Here is a 19,873-nt window from a genome sequence, read left to right on the forward strand (position 1 = left end):
AATGTTTTGAAGGTTTTAGTCATGGTAAACATCCACTAAACAATGAGACCAGTGGTAAAAAGCCATCATTACCAAGGTTGAGACTGCCATGGCTTATTTCAAAATATAGAAATCTTCTGTGTCTCAACCTCAACTTTAAAGACAATTTTGTTCATTGTCCAAGTTTAATATATTCTCTTTGTTTTTTCATTGGTCAATTTTGATCTTCTGATGAGTTTATTTACTGGCTGTTAGCCACTGCTCCCCTTTATTTTTTTGACAAAATACAAGCAGAGTTGAAGTTCAGAAATAGATCAGAAACAATAACAGTATAATAACTTTTATCTACAGTCAGTGATCAGGAATGAATATGTTCTCATACCACTGTTTTGCTGGTCCTGTATTTTTAAAATGTGAATATTTAATGGCAATGTTAAACTAATATATAACTAATATATTGAGGAACAGAAGAGTAATTCACTTTGGTGTCTCAATGCAAGAAGGTCCTTGGCTTGAATCCACTAGCTCATCTGAGCACAGGTAACCATGTGATGGACTGACAATCTGTCCAGCGTGTGCCTGTCTTGCTCTATGACAGCCGAGATAGGCCCCAGACTTCCCACAACCTCTTGTGCCCTACTTGCAGTACTTTCATATCCCACTAGGGGGCCACGACACAAACTGTGGGAACCACATGACCACTGCCTTGAAGGGAAAGGGCTACACTAAAACATTGCTGCTTTATGCTGATGTCAGCATCGTTAATATAGAAATGTAGTTTAGTACATTAATCTTTGTGTCATTGTGAAGTCATGTTCTACTTAAACAACAACGTTTTAAAGAGCTCAAACAAGGAACGTGCTTATGCACCCCGATAACTAATATATTGCTCTGAAGTTTGGAGATGATCCAAAGGAAACTTAAGCTTTTTCATAATTAGTATGATCCTGAACTTTGACCTTCAAGCACTATATACTAAAAGTGCATTTTATAATCTTTACCCATATAATTTCAGCCAATTCTGCTTCAAACTTTAGCTATATAAACTATAAAACTTGAGATTTTAAGATACTCGAAGTTTCACGTTGCATGAATGTATCAATGTGAGGTTGTGGGGCATTGTATTATAATACAAAAAGTGTGTTACACAGCCCTCTGTATGCCCTTTTATATAGTACTTGATATGGTTTCTAGAATTTGTTTTTTTAAGGTCAACTTTAACCTTGGGTGCTAAGAATAAGGGTGCTTGGCCAATCTCGGTACTCATGTTCCCCAAAGCCTACTATATATTGAAGGTTGAAGATTATACATTTTAGGGGAAAAAAATTACATCAGCTTTAGCCGTTATGGCAACAACAATCACACAAAATTTGAAAATGATATCTTGAAAACTGGACACTAGACTAAGACAAACAGAATTCATACTCCCTTGCTTTGAAGGGAGTAAAAGAACATCACTCAGAATTTGTTATTTGAAATGATGGAAAGATGACTCATCCAAACTAAAAATAACCTGGGAACGGATTTCCACTGCAACGACAGAGTGATACAACCACTAATGACTCACTAATAACGGTATCACTTAACGAATAAAAACAAAAAACAATGAATTAAAATCAAACAGAGCCTTTTAATTCTTCAAACACTCCAGCAGTTCTTAAAATCAGTTTGAACCAAACAGAACAGAAACAAACTGCTTTTATCTTATACTTAACAGCTTGGCATTAACATTTTCTCTTTCAACAGAATTACAGTAAATGGTTAAAAAAAACAAACAAAAGAAACATCATGGGTGTACATAATCTGACACACAATGACAAAGATGAGCATGCAAGACACGAGTGTTTTCTTCCAGGCTGATTGACATTAAAATAACTCGAGGATACCTTCAAAATCTTTTTCTCCCCCTCTTTAAAATTTTTTTTAAAACAAACTAAAATCAGAGAAAATTTTAAGTCAAGACAGAATTACAGAATTTACCACATGATGTAAAATTCAGAAAAACAACAACAACAAAAAGAAAACTTGCCTCCAATCTGACTTCACGCGATTAAATAATGTAAAATTTAGAAGAATACCTGGTGCGTTTACAGCCCTGCCTGTGCAGTACACACACTTTGTAGTTACAAATCCTTTGTTTCTAGAATGGCTCCAAAATGTCAGCTACCAGTTAACTGTGTTACACACTCAGTGGTGGACAAACCCACAATCCCCATAAAGTCCAAACTTCAGCCAAAGGTTGAGGATGCTACAGTTTGCACCTTCAGGTATGAGCCTTTTTATTTAAGGTCTTTTCTACAGTCTGTTATCTGAATACCACAGTTATTTAACAGTCAAGTAATTAGCTTTGAGGAACCTTTTACAGTCATGTTATCTTTGGCAGAACTGTTTATTTTGTACTGTATGAGGACTGTGATTGTGCCCCACTGTAGATGGAAAGCTGACGCTGCGTACTACATATACGCTGTAGAAAATAAGAACATTGCGCGTTTAGTTGCTGTCAGAGCTGGAGCTAGACCCCGACCGATTCCTCTTGCTATCATTTCTATCTTTGCCTTTCGTACTGTCTGGTCTTTGGCTGGCCGGGCTCCTTCGGTCTTTGGACTTGTCTCTTCTTTTAGAATCTGGGCTCCTATGACTCTTCTTTTTCTCTTCTCTGTCACTCTCAGAGCTGCTGCTACTGCGTCTCCTCCTCTGGCCGGCAGCCTCTCTGTCTCTGACTTTTCTATGAGAGGATCGATCCCTGCTTCGGTCTCGCCTGCCACTCCTGCTTCTCGAGCGCCTGCCTCTGTGCGAGTCCCTAGCCTTACTTCTGTCTGGGCTTCTTGTTCGATGTTCTTTATCCCGGGATGTTCCTTGTCTCTTACTCTCCCTATCACTGTTGTGTCTTCTTTCCCGACTCCTGCTGCGCTCTCTGCCGCGCTCTCTGCCCCTCTCTCTTTTTTCTTCTCTCTCTTTTGATGCTGAAGTCCTACCTCTGTCTTTGTTTCTGCTGCTTGATCTGTGCTCATCCTTTTTGGCAGCTCTCTCTTTACTTCTGGACTTTGTCCTGGTTCTCTCACCATTTCTACCTTTTGTGTCTTCTTTATGCTTTTTGTCAGACTCATGACCCTTATTTCTATCTTTACTGTGATCAGATTCTGCCTCCTTTTCTTTCTTATGAACATTTCTATCTTTGCTCCTTGAGCGACCTCTCCTCTCGTCACTTCTGTGCTTGTGACTCTTCTCTCTGCTTTTTGACCTTTTCTTTTCTCGGCTTTTACTGCGACTATGGGATTTATCCTTTTTCTTTGCCTTCTGTTTATCATGCTTCTCATCCTTCGCTACAGTATCCTCCTCCTTACTTTTAGATCTATGAGATCGAGTTTTCTTGTCTTTTTTACCCTCAGTTGTATGTTCAGCTTTTGAACTTGAAGTCCGTCTTTCTCTTTTCTGTGCTTTAGCAGCCTCATCCTGACCCTCATTCATGTCACCTCTGTAAAAGAAATAGTAGAAAAAGAATAATAACAATAATAAACTTTAGGAGTTAGACAAAACATCAATTTGGCAGACAAAAAAATATTTTAAAAAAGTAACTTTTCTGTTGTTTTGTTATATAATCAAGTGCACATCCACTCACCTGCCACTTTATTAAGTACACCTGTTTAGCTGCTAATATATAATCTGTCAATCACATAACAGCAATTGAGTGTATTTAGCTCACCTTATTATTGTTAACCATGCCTGTCGTTTTATGAGCACAGTGTACCCCATGTTCTGATGGTTGTTCCAACACAATAACATGCCATGTCACAAAGCTCAATCAGCAAATCATGAGTTCACTGTACTCAAATAGTCACCAGATCTCACTTTTGGGACGTGATGAAAGTTCATCATGGGCGTAAGGCTGGAAAATCAGCTACTGTGTGATGCCGTCATGTCAATATGAACCAAAATGTCTGAGGAATGTGACCTGCACCTTGCAGAAGAACTAATACAGTTCTGAAAGTAAAAAGGGGTACAACAGTACTAGCAAGGTGTACTTAAAGAAGTGGCCAGTGAGTGTACATGCACCATGTGATATAATGTTGATGCCTGCTCAGTAATCCAGGTAATTTCATCTGGATGCATCATTTTTAGTGGGAGAAACATCTCACTCAGCTAAGTGACTTCTTCAGTCTGAAACTGGGATATCATATGATATGGGAATTTTATTAAGTATGCACCATATACCACATGTAACTCTATGTTGTGTATGTCAATAATAATCATATTGAGTATGCATTTGGGATTGAAAATATTTAATTTTTCTAACAGACAAAACTCATAGGACGAGTCAGAGTGATGGAAGCCACCTCAAGACAACATGTGCATATCTGAAACAAAAATGATTTAGCAGGACTCTCCCTGCCCTGCAAAGTAATTCTGATTAAGGGTTTTGAGAGTGGTCAAATTGAGTTGTCATTTCTGAGGGGGAAAAAAGCCACTCACATGGCTCATTTATTAACTAAAAAAAAAAAAAAAAGTCTGTCACATCTTTATGTATTAAGAGTTTCAAAGGTACTGTAACTCAAAAGAAATGGTTTAGGCCCTTAAAAGTTTTAAAAAGTGTTATAGAAATGAAATCATACATGTTGGGAATAATATTCCAACAGTTTAAATATTCATGCTTTTTCAGTGGTCACTGCAGTTTACCAACAGCTTGTCTGTGGTCATCTCAGGTACAAGGCTCGAGGCTCAGCAGGTTCTCCGTTTTATGACAAACACTTCATCTCTGCTAGGTGCACAGCAGAGGTGTCAATATTTACCAGCTTAGGAGGAAATGGAGCTAAAGCTGCTGATTGTCAGGATCCATTTGCAGTGTTCACAACCTTTTTACTGCCCTTTCAATTGCTTTATATTTTTTAATATAAAGCAATGCAAAGACCGTAAAAAAAATAACAAAAATCATACATGCACACTGCAATGTATGATTTTTAAATCTGAAATATGGAGCCCAACAAAAATTTCTTCTCAAGTGCTTTAAAGTGGATTAAGTAAAAAACAAAAAACAAGTCCTGCCTACAGGGAACTTCTACAACATCTTTGACTTTAGGTGATATCATCTTACCTGTCACCCTTAATCCATCGCTCTACTGTGACTGCCCTCATCCTCTGACGCTGCATCTCCTGTCGCCAGTGTGGGGGAGTTTCACTGCGCCGAAAACGATCTCTAGACCTTGAACGAGAGCGTGATGGGGTCCGGTATCTCTAGATGGGAGAAACATAAATCAGCATCTTCAACATGCCTGTGCATAAGTAAAAACAAAACAAAGCTTGTTATAAATAAATCGTGCTGTATGACGTAAAGTGTGCAAAACGTTTGGTCCACCTACCCTTGGACCCCTGCCTTTTATCTTCCTGCCAGATCGAGTCATCACGAGTCTTCTGTGATATGTTGATTGAGAGTTGTAAGCTGCACCAGTACTGTAGGTGAGAGAAGGCGTGAAAATGAACAAACTGTATTACTTTTTGATATTTGTGATATTGGCTGACTCTCAAACACACCTTTCTCTTGGTCTTTCGTCTTTATTTCGCTGATCCTTGTTAACCTCCTCTTTTGGCTTCTGGGCTATCTGGGGACTTATCCTCATAAGGAATCGATTTTCAGGGATGGGTGGGATTTCTTCAGGACGCACTGTAGATGTAACCAACTCATCTTGTTCCTTCTCTTCAGCACTTTCAGCTTCTGATCTGTAAAGATTTTGTGGGTCAGTAGCAAGACACTTGGTGCCATTTACACAGCAGACAGTGAATAGGTGAAAATAAATGAAGTACTTCTTCTTGTCCTCCTTCTGTTTCTCTTTTTGCTTCTTTGCCTTCTTTTTCCGCTTCTTGGATTCTTTTTCTGACTCTTCGCTCTCGGAGGACGACTCTGAGGAGCTCTCCGAGTCACTGGAGCTACTGCTGGAGCTTGATGAGGCCCTCTTCTTCTTTTTTGCATCTTTTTTTGCTGCAACAACATAAACAGCATTATTATGATGACTGAAACTCATTTAAAAAAAAACCAAACAAACAAAAAACTTTGAATATACTTTATTTAAACACACCTTTAGATTTGGGGATGAGCTCTCCACAGTTCAAAACTTTCACCTCAGCGTACGGTCGGCTGTTGGGGTCCGTCTTCTGGCTCTCCATGGTTTGAATGACTTCTTGGCCAGAGATCACGTGACCAAAAACCACATGCACACTGAGAAAATAAAGTGGTAGCAATGCCTCATTACATGCTGCGTGCATTGTGCATAATGGGATTAATTAATAATTCAAAATGTAGTTGGGAGGCACTTACCCGTCGAGATGTGGAGAAGGTTTTGTTGTTCTGAGATGTGAAAGCAGGACATTCAAGGGGAAAAAAAAAAAAGAAGCATCTAATCACTTTCAAAGTTCAGAAATGCAACTAATAATGCACGATGTCAATTACAGGTAGGAACAGATGTTGCTTACATGAAAAACTGGGATCCATTTGTATCTTTACCCCGATTGGCCATTGACAGCAGGTACTCCTTGTTGTGTTTGACTGCAAAGCTTTCGTCTGGGGGGGAAAAGGAGAAGATTGTACTGACATCTTGAAGCCAATGTCAGTTTGGATAATAACTGATGGCATTCACAGTGGCCTCTTTACCTTCAAAAAAGCCTCCGTAAATGGATTCGCCTCCTCTTCCATTACCTATGATTAAAAAAAAAAAAAAAAAAAAAAAAAAAAAAAAACAACAAAAAAACCATGAACCATGAAAAAATCTGTTGACTCATAAGTAACACCATCCTTCCATGTCGAATATAAAATTTACAAGTCCTGTAAACTCACCTTCGCTGAAGTCTCCTCCTTGAATCATGAAGTCTTTTACAATTCGATGAAAAAGGCATCCTTTGTAGTGGAGCGGTTTCTGAGTTCCCTTCCCAATGCCTTTCTCACCTGGACCAAACCACATATCTGATTAATAACCTGTGCTGTTAATTGTCATCATTTGTGGAATAGTTTTATTGAGTAAATTCCTTCACCTGTGCAGAGACATCTGAAGTTTTCACAAGTTTTGGGACAGATGTCTGCAAACAGCTCCACCACGATTCTGCCAACTGTGAGGAGACAGTGAGATCAGAGAAATTTACTTCTGTGTAAAGTACAATGGAGCACACTGATCAGTGGTTACAAGAAGCGTGAATCACCGAGTTAATCATCACACAACACAATAATCTCTTTAACCAAACAAGAAGAAGAGAAAAACAAAACAGACGAGGTTATGTATCCATTCACTGCACTGTCAGTCTGAGTTTCATCATTATAATTTAATCTATACAAACACCTTTTTTTTTTTTTTACAAAAGAACAGGTGTTATAGGTGCACAAAAAGTAATTATTTTTTAAATTTACTAGTACACATCAAATGCCTTGATTAATAGTAAGGATGGTAAGATTTGTGATGACACAAGACTGCTCACTTTCTTGCAGAAAATGCACAAAAAAATAAAATAAAATCCACTAGCGCTTCTAAAAGAAGTTTTTCCTGGTCTAGAGTTCAGGATCTGAACAAAAAATGGAAATAATGTTAATAAAAGGACTGTGTAGATGTGTGCAAGTTGAACCCTGATGGAGCTTTCATCTGACAATATAATATAAACTGGCATTGATGTAGTTCCAGACTACACTGAGGCTATTTTCAGCAAATTTAATAAACAGTGTGTAGTGTTCATATACTGAAACATTTTACTACCCCATTCATGTCTTTAAGGGCAGATTACAGAGTACTGTTGAACAAAGCTAAAGATTATTGCCTTCACTTGTCACATTTTTTGACATCCATATTTTTCCCTTTGCCAGCTGCTGACTAGCTTGTTTTGGTCAGCATTAACCTCATCTTCAGACTATGAATTAACTGTGATGTTTTGCTCACTTGGTTGATCATGCAACCCATCTATAGTCCTCACTGCAGGGGACTTGGGTTTAACAGCTTGCTGTCTGTCCCCTCACTCTCTTCCCACCCTCCTGTTTGCCCTGTTCTATTCAGTACAGGCAAACCCCCCACAAACTTAAAGAAGACCGAAAGAAAATAAACCACGTGTGTTTTCTTGGTAAACCACACAAGGCTTAAAGTACCAAAAAGCAGCCAGAATTTTTTCCTTCTTACCAAGTACATTGCTGATTCCAATGTCAAGGAAGCAGCGAGGGCGCTGTACCTTGATCCCCATGATCACCTGAAAATGAGAAACAAGGTATGAACACAAGGATGACAGAACATCGAACAACCCCCACTCTGACCATTAAGACCTTACCAGTAACTTCATTCAGGAGCAGAAATTAAACACACGGGTGGCTTCTTTAAATGTAACATAAAAGTTCACTTAAGTTCTGTTCGCCTGCATGATATCAATACAAACAAAGTACCGATACAGTTCCCATGCGACTTATAGCAGCTGCATTATCTGCAAATTAGCCTCGGCTAGCTAACCGCGCGATTAAGTATCGGTCGACTGGTTGAGCGGACAGCAGACACACGTTTTCATGCTTAAAAATAACAAATACCGACGCTTACACACACTCACTAACGTGGACCTTCACGTTACAGTTTCACACGCCCCCCCACCGTATCTTTTTAACGGCAGGCCTAGCGTTAGCATTAGCATTAGCAAGTCACCCATCGTTAGCCGCAGACATGTACATAGAATTTACTGCAAGAAGTGAGCGGTACATTTTCAGCAAGTTTAAACGGCGCATAAAAGTAAGACTGACGCAACAGTACATCACCTGGAAAACCGAATATACCGCACCGTAAGGCGAGCAGCTCTCCCAAACAAGCAAAATGAAGTTTCATTCAGTGCTGGGCTCAGTGTTTTCTAAAGATGGCGCGGCGAGGACGTCAATGTGTTTCCAGAGCCGTGCACCGGTCAGGGCGTGGGGCCATTTTTACCCTGAAACTGGCCTGGCAGGCGCAAATGCTCGATTGGGCTGCCGAGTCACTTTCCTGCAATGACATAAAACCAGTTACATTTGCCGTTTCATGTTGCTAAAAATTGCGACCACTTCATATCCATAGTTTATTGCGCAATTTTGTCTTGTTATATTGTATTTTATGTTACTGAGCAATTCTACTTTATTTGAGCTACTTTGTTATACGGTCGGTTCAATGTTTTGGTTACTGTAAACAAGTAACATTTTGAATGACTAACAAATAATTAACAATTTAGAAGCTCTTTCTGCTACTGTTTATTTTATTCATAAGACACAATTACGGTTTAGCATCTTCAAATTTCGATTGGATAACTATAAATTTTGAGCATTTAAGCATTTCAACATTTTAATTCACTCAAAAGTAACAAGGATTTTGACACATTAAGTCAAAACTTCGACAAAGCTTTGCCTGGGTAAAGTTTTTTTTCCATCACCAGAAACAAACTTTCATAAAATAAAACAAAATATGTTTTATCATATTTTACCTTTTTCTATTGATTGATTGATTGATTTGCAAGAAATCATTTAAATATATAAACCTGAACGAGCCACTGCCTGAAAGCCTTAATCCAGGGTTTAATAAACACTCATTGCCTTATGTCACTGCTACGGAAGTAAAACTTCAGCGCACACATGTAGGGTAAATTTGACTTTGAGCCGTTTTTATTACCTTTTTGTATTAAGATATGTGATGCACGAATCTCGATTATACACAGAAATCTAGGCAAGAATGCAGCTGTAAGGGCAAGTCCGAGGTTGTTGGGGGGTTTAGGTGATTGCTTCTTTAAACACGTGAGGCAGCAGCCTCCACTTCAGTCCAGTGGTTACCAGTAGAAAGCCTCCGAGCGGACAGTTTCTTCACCAGCTTCTTGGTTAAAGAGGTCAGCCCCTCATCCCGAGTCAGTGTTTGTTTCTGAGCATAGTTTGAAATGTTTTTGTGTTTTCGCAGACCATGTCATGCAGGTTGTTTTCATCCCTCCAGACTGTAACTGTGTGGGGTTTGATCTCAGCTCACTTTGAGGAGGTCAGAGCAGTGGACACAGGTACAATGAAGAGCTGAGCCCAAGCCTGCGATGATGTTTCGCCTCCGATCTGTGAACTCCTGCCTCCGTAGGCTCCTTCATGGAGGGGCGGTGACCAGAGACCAGGTGCTGGAGCAGCTGCAGGTGTGCTCTGCTGAAAACCATGTGTTTGATGTAGTGGGCAAGAACAAGGCTAAGCTCACAGTGGACCACGTGAACTATGCTGTGCGGTTGCTGTGGCAATTTCAGAAGGAGAGACCGGAGATGCTCCGGACTGTGGACCTCATCAAGAGTCACCAACAGTTCCTGACTCTTCGGGTTTTGGCAGAAAACAAAATAGATCTCATGGATGACTTCATGTTGATCGATATCCTCTACGCTTTTCTTAGGTACATGGTCACACATTATCCAGTGTATTCAGTTTATATGACTGCAAAGGTTAACATGCATGCTTTCCTTCTAATAGGCTGAATATGGAGCCACATGACTCTCTTATTCAGCAACTGGTTTCAGAAGCATGGCTAAGAATAGACCGGTAAGAAAATGTTGGCTAATTTAAAAAAAAAGAAAATTGTGTAATGGTTAAAACACAGTCATGATTTACTTTTTTGCAGGTTTCCAATGGCTTCTCTGTCCAAATTTGCTGTCTGCTTAAATGATCAGCACCTTCAGCACAGTCCTCTAATGGGCCGCATAACCAGCATTGTGAATGAGAGGCTGCCAACTATTGATGATGCCAGGTTTGTTGGGCGACCCATGATTTATCAGTGTTTTGAATATAACCACCTCTTGTTGTGTCGTCACTCCCCCCCGCTTTATTATGTTTCAGGATCCTGACTGCTCTGATGATCAGCGTGTCATCCCTGGTGTCTCCCCAGCTGCGGGACGCTCTCATCAGCAGAGCCGATCACCTGCTGCACACCACGGATCCCTCGAATTACAACATCCCGCGACGAATGGTGCAGTTTCTGCGCAACATCAAGTACATTCACAGACCGCTGCTGGAGAGGTGCAATGAGATCTTCCTGCGTAACATTCCCAGACTGGATGCAGAGAATCTCAGCATCATCCTAGGGCTGTATCAGTCACTGCAGTTCAACAACTGTGACTTCAGGCTAGCTGCTAAACAAAAGCTGACCGAGCTGATCGACTCGAGCATCGATCCTTTCTCCTTCACCAAACTGTTTGTTGCTCTGGCCCCTATGGCTACTCCAGAGATCAGAGAAAGGTTTGTTTCATTATCAGTAGCGTGATATGAGGGGAAATCTCTTTAAAGCAGTTCCCACTGACCTGATATCCACTTTGATTCTTTACAGGTTGGAGAACACTGCCCTCTTGTTGGCGGATGAGCTCAATGCACAGCAGGCACTGGCTGTAGCTGAAGCACTAGAAGAGATTCAGAGCAGGAACCTTAGCTTAATGAACAAGTGAGTTGTTTATGTGTTACCACCTGTTACAGTATGCCTGGTGTTGTCTTCACCTTGTGTGTGGTGTGCCTTATAATCAGTTCCTGGATCAGAGCCTTTGTAGCCTGACAGTAGAGATAATCAGTAACTATAACTAATCATTTTTCAGAATTGCATCGGTAATCCAGAGAAACCTTCACCTCTACAAGTCAGTGGAGGTGGCCAGAATCACACAAGCCCTTTTTCTGTTGCAGTATCAAAACCCCGAGCTCTTCGCCACACTGAGAAACATTTTGATCAAGTAAGTGTCTGCCAAAGGCGCAACTGCTGCTTCACAGTTTATTTGGATAAAATGCAGACTGACGCCCTTCTGTCTCTCAGGTTTTTGGAGCACAGCGTCTTCCCGTACGAAGTGACCATGCTGACCCGTGTGCTCTCCATGCTGCCCTGTCCGCGACTCGAGGAGGCCGTGGTCTCTCGGGTAGACGCGGTAGTGGAGCAGTGTAATCTCAGCGAGCTTAACACCATTTCTTTTGCCGTGGCCAAGTGGGTGCGCAACGATCAGTCCTACCGCCACAACACTCACAGCAAGTACGTGCGTCTGCTGCAGACGTTGAACCGCTGCGGGCACGAGAGGCTGCAAACAGCCGACCGGCTGGACTTACTGCTGGACGAGCTCAAGTACGTCTCGGGGGAGTGGTTTGAGGAAATGCTGCTGGACGAAACCATGATCACGCTGCAGAGGATGATCGACCAAATAAACTGGACCAACGTCTCCGAACTGGCCTTCTTCCTAACCAGGATAAATCATCTCAGCCCTCCTCTGATGGACCGAATCGCCAGTGTGACTGTTGAACACATCCATAAGGTGCTTCAAGAGACATTCATTGGATCACTATGTTAAATACTGCATACTGACATCCTCTATTCTTCATGTCTCTTTTTTTAAGATTCACTACTCAGCAACATACGCCACACTCCTCCCCTTTTCTGTCCTTAACTATGACCCTCCACAAGTAGACGAGCTGTATGATGCTTGTATTAAGCGCTTCACTCCTCATCTCAGTAAGTTATTATGTGTGATTGCAGATAATTTTTCTTTCTTATTTTTAGGCTTACACTCACTGTATGTACTTGCAGGCTCCTTTGACCCACATCTGCTGGTCCTCCTGGCATACTCCTTGGCTGTAGCTGACCATTTTCCCGAGGAACTGATCAGAGCAATTTTCAGCATAGACTTTCTGGGAAAGCTGGATTCACAACTGGAAAGTAAGCTGCCAGTTTCCTTAAATTTGAGCATCTGTGCCACAGCTTCCATAGTGAAATCTGATGGGACTAATATAAGTGTTTATATTGCTTCCTCCAGCCCTGCCCGATGCGCTCAACATGCGGACACGACTGCGGCTCATGGAGCTCAACCGTGCCGTGTGTCTCGAGTGTCCGGAGTACCAGGTGCCTTGGTTTCATGAGCGCTACTGCCAGCAGTTGCGTAGGAAAGGTAAGAGGATGCCCTGAAATCAAATTTTCTCTTTTTATGTAGGCTTGGTTTAAAACTGCTGCAACTTAATGCTATATCAGTTACATGGGAGTTGTTTGTTTTTAGGGAATGGCTCTGTGAGTCCTGTGCAGCAGCAGATCCACAAAATGCTGGGTGAAGTTCTTGGAGGCCTTAATTGTGTTCAAATGGCAGTTGTTACGCCATATTTTTACACCATAGGTGAGTAATATGAGGTGACCGTATTTTCTTACACTGTTTTTCTTTTGTAAAAGTCTTTAAATGTATTGAATGGACTGATTCAGTTCAAATATTATCAGTTTAACTCCTAATTAAAAGCCTTTCATATAGTTATATTAAATTTCTGGTCCTGAAACGACATGCATATGACACATGGTAGGAAGCAGTCTTCAATCAGCACCACAGGGTCTGTTACTACAAAGGAGGATTTTGTCATATCCAGATAACTTAAGGGTTAATAATCAGTTGTTCTGTTGCCAGTACACTCGCCAGTAATTGTGATTGGTCCGATGCTGCCAGTGCCACCCCTTTCTTATGAACATGGGGGAGGGTTAACTTCGCAAGTTGATAACTACTTTCTCAGGAAAATACCATAAACAAATCCTGATCCAGATTTCCTTCTTTCTCGAGGAGCTCTGCACATGATGTTGTCACGCAGTCTCATTTTTAAAAACGCGACACGTCACTTTGTCTTTTTCAGACTTTGAATGCAAACTGGACAAACACTTGAAGCCGCTGTCCTACATCGAGCCAAGCACACTGCAGATCTCAGACAGAGGAAAAGTTCACTGGGACACAAGCTCACTGGAAAACATCAGGGATGAGCTTCCAACTGGAGCTCAGCGGTATGGAGATCCTTATATGTACTTGTATTTACACAGATCAAGGATACTTAGTATGTTGACATCCTCACTTTGCCTTTTTCTCAGTGTCGCTGTGGACTTTCTTGATTCAAAGTACTTCTGCAAAAACACTCATCACATGAAAGGTGAAGCCCTGATGAGAAAGAGACACCTTGAAATTCTGGGATACCGTGTTGTTCAGGTGAGACAGTTTTACTCTGGTTGATGTTAAATGTCGTTCTCTAACTGCATCCAGTTTAAATACTAGCAATATTACAATACACCTGCTGTGCAGTAATTGGTGATGTTTCGGTTTTGCAGATCCCTCACTTTGAATGGAACTCTATGGAGCTTTCAACACAGGATGCCTGGAAGGAATATCTAAAAAAGAAGATATTCAGATAGCGTTCCTCCCGAAAGCCCTTATTTATAAAATCATGATTGAAATGTTGCTTTCAGCACCGAAGTCGGAGTTTCTGTGACTGAACACGCAGAAAATCCCCACATATTTAATTATAGTCTAAAGTTGACATGAGTCTACCTCATTCACCTTAAATGAGATTGTGTATTATGTGCTTTTGTAATTAATAAGATTTTTTCTAAATAAAATCTGAAAAATTGTATTTGTGCTTTATATTTTCAATATTTAGATCAGTGAACTTTTGCAAAAAATGACTGTCCAGCTTTTAAACATCATTGCATATCTGTTACTTAGAACTAGTGTTTTAATGCATCATTATATGTTTATGCTGACACGTGTCAGATTGCACAGGGCCACACAAGAGTGGAATCCTGAGTTTTTGCTATCAGGGGATCACACATCCAACAGTATTTAGATTTTTTTTTTTTTAAAGTTGCTTTTATTTTTCTGCATACATGATGTTGACCTCTTAAAACACCGTGTCTAAAATACCAAAGAGCCATGGTATATTTGTGACTGATTTCAATACTATAAAAGAAAACCATGTGTTGGGGAATTCTCAGATGTGCTATAGAGCGAGGGTTCTCAGATTGTGGTCCATGAGCACAGTAAAATGCACTAGTACATAATTTAATCATCCACAATTAAAATGAGATTCACTTAAAAAAGTTTAAACACTGATCTACTCTTCAAGATCACTTTCAGCACGGCTATCCTTTTTTTATTCCTCTATGTGCTTTCATGGGCTCTCTGCAAATGTTGAGGATGATGAGGCAACAAACAGCAGCTTTCAGTGGAAGAGTCACATCAAAGACTAATGCACAAATAATGTGTTCCAGTGTCACAGAACCAGATTTTGCCCCTTGCTGCTTCTTCCTTTTACCCAAAATAGAAATCTAGAGAAAGGATTTTGTGCAAGACTTCTAAAAGTAGAAGCTCTGCTAGAGAAGGTTTGGAGGTACACATGTGTTGTGATATTTTGATACCATGGTAGCATTTACAGGATATTGTTTTATAGTGATATTATACAGGAAAACTGTTACTCAATAAGGCCCATTTACTAGTTGTTTTTCTCTTTCTCTGTGACCCAAGAATTAATGTGTAAGACTCACAGGCTGGTACCCCAAGGTCGAAAATACCACAGAGACGAGACCACTTCCTTACTCCCATCCTCCCTTCCTTATCCTTTAGAAAAGAGCTTGTTAAAGGCCAGGTGGTTTGTTTCAGAATTCACTAATGAAAGAACTCTGTATTCTATGTCTAGGAGTGTATTTTGCTGGGATGATCATAAATTGTAGCTGAACTGATAAACTACACAAAGGATACTTCTTTGCTCAGAAGGCAGGAAGATGTTTCCTTATTTGGTCTGTACCGGTTTGAACTGAGAACCTGCTGACACACGAACCTTTTTTTCCTCTATATAAACTGTTGTATACTGAATAAACCTTTGAGTTGATTGTGGGAGAGCAACCTGAACAGTCTCTGTATCATTTTGTTCTCCTAACTGCTCCCGACGTCGTAACTAACCCAGCTGAACGGCATACCTGAGCGTTACTTTGAATAATTAGGAATCTTATAAGGAAAGGACAAAACTCTGCTTATCGGTGCTCACGCCTTGGAGGAAACCCGATCCACGGAGAAACCCGGGACGGAGATTTCTTTCAACATGGACACTATGTATGAGAACTGAAATCAGGTACGCGTAGAGTAATGAAACCATTTTTCTGTGTGGACTCTAATCACATGCTGGCAGCCTAAAGTAGCACTCGGTCATTAAAACTTTATAACATGATGGTACATTTTATTAAAGAAGGGCAGGCATGTGTGAAAATGAGAAAAATAACCTGCTGAATAAAAACATGTACAGAGTATTCTCTATCCTGCATCAGTAACAGTGAACATGCATGATGTGTTGTTACAGTTTGGGCATTCTGGCTGCATTCAGGCGCATAGAGACACACGAGGCTCCGGCTGCATAACGCATCTCTTTGATCATGCCAGTCCACTGTTTCTTGTCATCTTCATATCTATTAAAAAAAAAAAAAGAGTCAAAATAAGTATAAATGAATTAAAATATTTTATCCCCCCGAAATAAAATAAATATCATGTAGAAAACTGTAATACATAATGCAAAAGTAAAATAAAAAACATACTGCCAGATGTCAATGACTTCAGAGGGTGTACACTCTTTGTTCTCATTCTCCACCATAGCAAAGCCTCCTACAGCATACAGCAGTCCGCCACAGCTCACCAGGTTGATTGAGCTCCTCTCCTGTGGAAAATCTGTAAATGGTGTCCACCTGCAAGAAGATGCACATAAATGTAACATGAAGCAATTCCTGTGTGCTTTTAATTTCCTGAAAGATCTATTTAAAAATGAGCTTTGTAGGCCTTACAGAATGCCTTTTCTCTCATCAAAACGCTTTTTTCAGATACCACTCGTGTCATGTCTGCAAAGTCCTTGCTTCCTCACACAGCCCAGAAACATGCATGTTAGGTTAGTTGGTGATTCTAAATTGGTTGTAGATGTATTCTGAAAAGTTTGTCTCTCTGTATTAGCCCTGTGATAAATAGGTGACTTATCCAGGGTGCACCCACCTCTCAACGAGTGACAGCTGGGGTAAGCTCCACAACAATCTGCCAAGAGCATTAAAGACCCTACTGCAGTTTGTCCCAGGGAAACCAAATCCTTTCATCTTTCTGTCCAGTTCATAAAAGAACACTTCCAAGGGGGGTTATTTTCAGAGATAGTGCTGGTTGTCCATCATTTTTAGTCAACCATGCAGTTCTTTTAATGTTTAGGGGTTATTATCTTGCAGTCTAATGTTTCTAATCATTCTAATATCAAAATAAAGTTCTACTTCCTGCAGAGGTAATGCCTTTACAGGGCATCAGAGGGTGTAGTAACACAGGTTTCTCCAGCATTGCCTCTGTTGTGTGAACAAGGCTTAAATTACTTTATTGTAACTTCATCATTTTCTTAATCTACGAGAGACACCTCGAAGGGACGGTTGTTGTGAATTAGCACTATATAAATACAACTGAATTTAATTTAATGACAGGCCCCATTTCTCCATGAAAATGAAGGGCTTTTCAGTTTTTGACTTTGCCCTGAATCTTTAGTTTGTCAATAATCATTATTTACTCCAGTTAGATTACTCCAGTTGGATTACCGCTCACCTTTGTACTGTTTAATATTGTCTCCTGGACATTGGCTGCTCATGTTTGATTTAAAAACAGAAAAAAATGGGGGGTTGTGTAAAACCTTTTAATGGTAGTGTGAAAACAGTTTTTAGTGAATCTATTTTTATGTTTTTAACAGTATCTATATCTTCTACAAATCAGAAAATCTAAATCTGGTTTAAAAAAGGGAACTTGTATGGTTTATATTAGCAGCACCTACTTGTTGGTCCCAAAGTCGTAGGCTTCACACACAGCTGTCAGGCCTTCTTCATTGACACCTCCAGCAACAATGATCCTTCCTTTGTGGATAACAGCGCCAAACATGGATCTGGGTGTCTTCATGGCAGCGACCTCTTTCCACTCTGACTTCTTGTGGTTGTATGCAAACATCTTATTGATTGCTTTACTTTATTAACAGACAGAAACGATTCCAGGGAAGAGTTAATAACATGTGAAAATCGTGGTTTGACTTAACGTGTAAATATTTGGGGTATTTGCAGCCTTACTTCTCATCGGTTTTTCCTCCAATGCAGTATACCAGCCCGTTCTCAGAGACCACACAGTGGCCGTGGATTTTTAAGGGCAACTTTTTTGTTTCTGTCCATTTCATTTTTCTGTTGAAGCAGATAATAAGGGAATAGGAAATGTTCAATGCAGAACCGTGAAGCAAGGCTTTTGTAAAATGTGTTGAACTTACTCGGTGTCATAGCACATGACGGTGTCGTGAGACTCGTTGGTCTGTAAATCTTTTCCTGCTACAGCAAAGATGAGATTCTCAAATTCACCCATAGCAAAGAGACACCTGGGGGAGGGCATGGGTGGCAGAGCGATCCATTCAGCAGCAAGACTGTCCAACTGCAAACAATGATTTCAGATTAAGAAAAAGATTCAAATTGTTGCTTTAATATGAATTAAAGGAGCACTTTCTACCTGGTAGAAGTAACACTGCAGGGTATTCTCTTTCTCGTCCTCATCCACAAACAGTCCTCCCAGCACATACAGGTTGTTCTTCTTTGTTGTCAGACTGACGTGGTTTTTGGGGATTTGCTCAGCCATTGCTGCCAGAAAACATTCATTTTCCTGGACATCGTAGGCCACCGCAGCTGTGTCGTTAATCATCAGAACCACATCTCTGCCATACATGCCATATCTGCGGTTATCATTCAGGTAACCAGGCAGCTTCCCCTCCTCTCCTTCCTCTGCATCTTGCCCCTTTTTCTTCTCAGGTAGCTTCCCCGCAAAGGCTTCCTTGATGATTTTGATTTTTTTCTGGAGCTCAGGATCAGCCTTGACGAGGTCATCTTTCTCCACTTTCTCCTTGAAGTACTTCTCCGGCAGCAGTCGGAAACGGATGAAGTCAAAGGCCTCCACCAAAGACTTCACACGCTTGTCCTTGTCTTTTCTGATCCACCTCATGAGACACTCGAACACCGCTTCTTCCTTTTCCACATTGAGCGCATCTGCTCCGATAATGGCAAAGAGTTCAGGTGGAGCAAGCCCCAAGAAATCATCATCCTTGGCTATGGTTTCAAAGTGATCTGCGACGTAATCTCGAGCCGCCATTGCCAATCTGGCACAATTCAGCATCAGTCCCAGTCTGTAGATGGCAAGGCAGCTTTTCTTGTTCAGCCTTTTCTGGAGATAATTCACACAAACTGTGAACACTGAGGGAATCTGGAAGCGATTGGCAGCAGTCAGAATATCCTGCACGTTGTCATCGTTGATGTCAATCTCTGCTGAGTACATGTAATTCACAATCACCTCCATAATATTGGGGTCAAGGTTCTCAAGAACAACCTCTTTTTGGCTTGATTCCTTACCGTCCTCTGAAAAGTAGAGCTCCCGGAAATAAGGACTGCATGCTGCCATAATGAGCCGATGGCAGGGGATGCTTCTGTCTCCGACCTTTAGGATACAGTCAATCAATTTATTCTCATTGAGAAGCTCCTTGAGCCCATCCTGGAGCAAAGTGCTCTGAAACAGACGAAGATCTTCCCTCAAACCTTGGGGATCCATTCTTGTGGGACAGGAAGTAGATTGAAGTAAGGGAAAACTGACCGTCCTTGCTGGTGAAGACAGAACTATAGACAGGCAGGTCTGAAGCCAGTTCAATATAACTGTGCCCCTCTAAATATAGCCAAACACCCCATCCATGAAGAATTCAGGTTGGCCAAAGCAGTGCGCTCACACAGCTGTCATGGAGTAAAAGCAACTGATGTGCCTCGTCACCCCGAAAGATTAGTAACAACATTGTTGTACCAAACAGAAAAACACATCATCTCCTTATTTTATTCACTTTTGACTAAATTTAAAAAAAAAAAAAAAATCATCCACACAAAACACCTTTTAAACAAAGTGGCACCACAGTGCAATCCAGTGCTCTGCAGGTTTACACAAACAGCTGGCATCTATACCACAGCTGTGAGCAGGGACGTCTACATGTGGAGTGAGTCAGAATTCAGTGATAGTAATGACTTCTACGCTACAGTGTGCAAGCCTGTGTCGGTGTGTGAGGCATTTCCACAGGAGTTACCAAACAAGC

The 19,873-nt window shown here is 40.8% G+C and overlaps 3 protein-coding genes across 8 annotated transcripts; 1 reads left to right on the forward strand and 2 right to left on the reverse strand.

Moving 5' to 3' along the window:
• Positions 1–1,735: 1,735 nt before the first annotated feature.
• On the reverse strand, positions 1,736–8,882 carry ppig (peptidylprolyl isomerase G (cyclophilin G)). Of its 2 annotated transcripts, none has more exons than XM_085384654.1 (13): positions 8,738–8,882; positions 8,121–8,187; positions 6,997–7,071; positions 6,803–6,910; positions 6,620–6,664; positions 6,442–6,529; positions 6,287–6,316; positions 6,048–6,187; positions 5,776–5,950; positions 5,506–5,691; positions 5,334–5,424; positions 5,069–5,208; positions 1,736–3,454 (listed from the first exon to the last, which is right to left on the reverse strand). In XM_085384654.1, the coding sequence occupies exons 2-13, from the start codon at positions 8,179–8,181 to the stop codon at positions 2,470–2,472; spliced, it is 2,124 nt and encodes a 707-aa protein (XP_085240780.1). In that variant the 5' UTR covers positions 8,182–8,187; positions 8,738–8,882; the 3' UTR covers positions 1,736–2,469. The 2 variants fall into 2 exon arrangements, with proteins under 2 accessions (XP_085240780.1, XP_085240781.1); XM_085384655.1 differs by having other exon boundaries at positions 8,761–8,869.
• A 664-nt stretch (positions 8,883–9,546) lies between these two features.
• fastkd1 (FAST kinase domains 1) lies at positions 9,547–14,350 on the forward strand. Of its 4 annotated transcripts, XM_085385583.1 has the most exons (16): positions 9,547–9,822; positions 9,924–10,107; positions 10,213–10,352; positions 10,430–10,498; positions 10,578–10,703; positions 10,793–11,191; positions 11,280–11,390; positions 11,539–11,670; positions 11,751–12,237; positions 12,320–12,434; positions 12,510–12,638; positions 12,736–12,867; positions 12,973–13,086; positions 13,586–13,730; positions 13,815–13,929; positions 14,049–14,350. In XM_085385583.1, exons 2-16 carry the CDS (start codon positions 10,015–10,017, stop codon positions 14,130–14,132), a joined length of 2,391 nt encoding a protein of 796 aa, XP_085241709.1. In that variant the 5' UTR covers positions 9,547–9,822; positions 9,924–10,014; the 3' UTR covers positions 14,133–14,350. The 4 variants fall into 4 exon arrangements, with proteins under 4 accessions (XP_085241709.1, XP_085241707.1, XP_085241708.1 ...); XM_085385581.1 differs by having other exon boundaries at positions 9,547–9,840; positions 9,924–10,352; XM_085385582.1 differs by having other exon boundaries at positions 9,891–10,352.
• Positions 14,351–15,510: 1,160 nt separating this feature from the next.
• klhl41a (kelch-like family member 41a) lies at positions 15,511–19,499 on the reverse strand. Of its 2 annotated transcripts, XM_085385585.1 has the most exons (7): positions 19,152–19,499; positions 18,262–19,064; positions 18,029–18,186; positions 17,838–17,945; positions 17,552–17,737; positions 16,302–16,448; positions 15,511–16,175 (listed from the first exon to the last, which is right to left on the reverse strand). In XM_085385585.1, exons 1-7 carry the CDS (start codon positions 19,345–19,347, stop codon positions 16,064–16,066), a joined length of 1,710 nt encoding a protein of 569 aa, XP_085241711.1. In that variant the 5' UTR covers positions 19,348–19,499; the 3' UTR covers positions 15,511–16,063. The 2 variants fall into 2 exon arrangements, with proteins under 2 accessions (XP_085241711.1, XP_085241710.1); XM_085385584.1 differs by having other exon boundaries at positions 15,512–16,175; positions 18,262–19,496.
• Positions 19,500–19,873: the final 374 nt, after the last annotated feature.

Source organism: Rhamphochromis longiceps, linkage group LG16 (assembly GCF_057381845.1).
Source record: "Rhamphochromis longiceps isolate RC_006_pf linkage group LG16, R_longiceps_female_GT1.1, whole genome shotgun sequence".
NCBI classification, from domain to species: Eukaryota; Metazoa; Chordata; class Actinopteri; order Cichliformes; family Cichlidae; genus Rhamphochromis; species Rhamphochromis longiceps.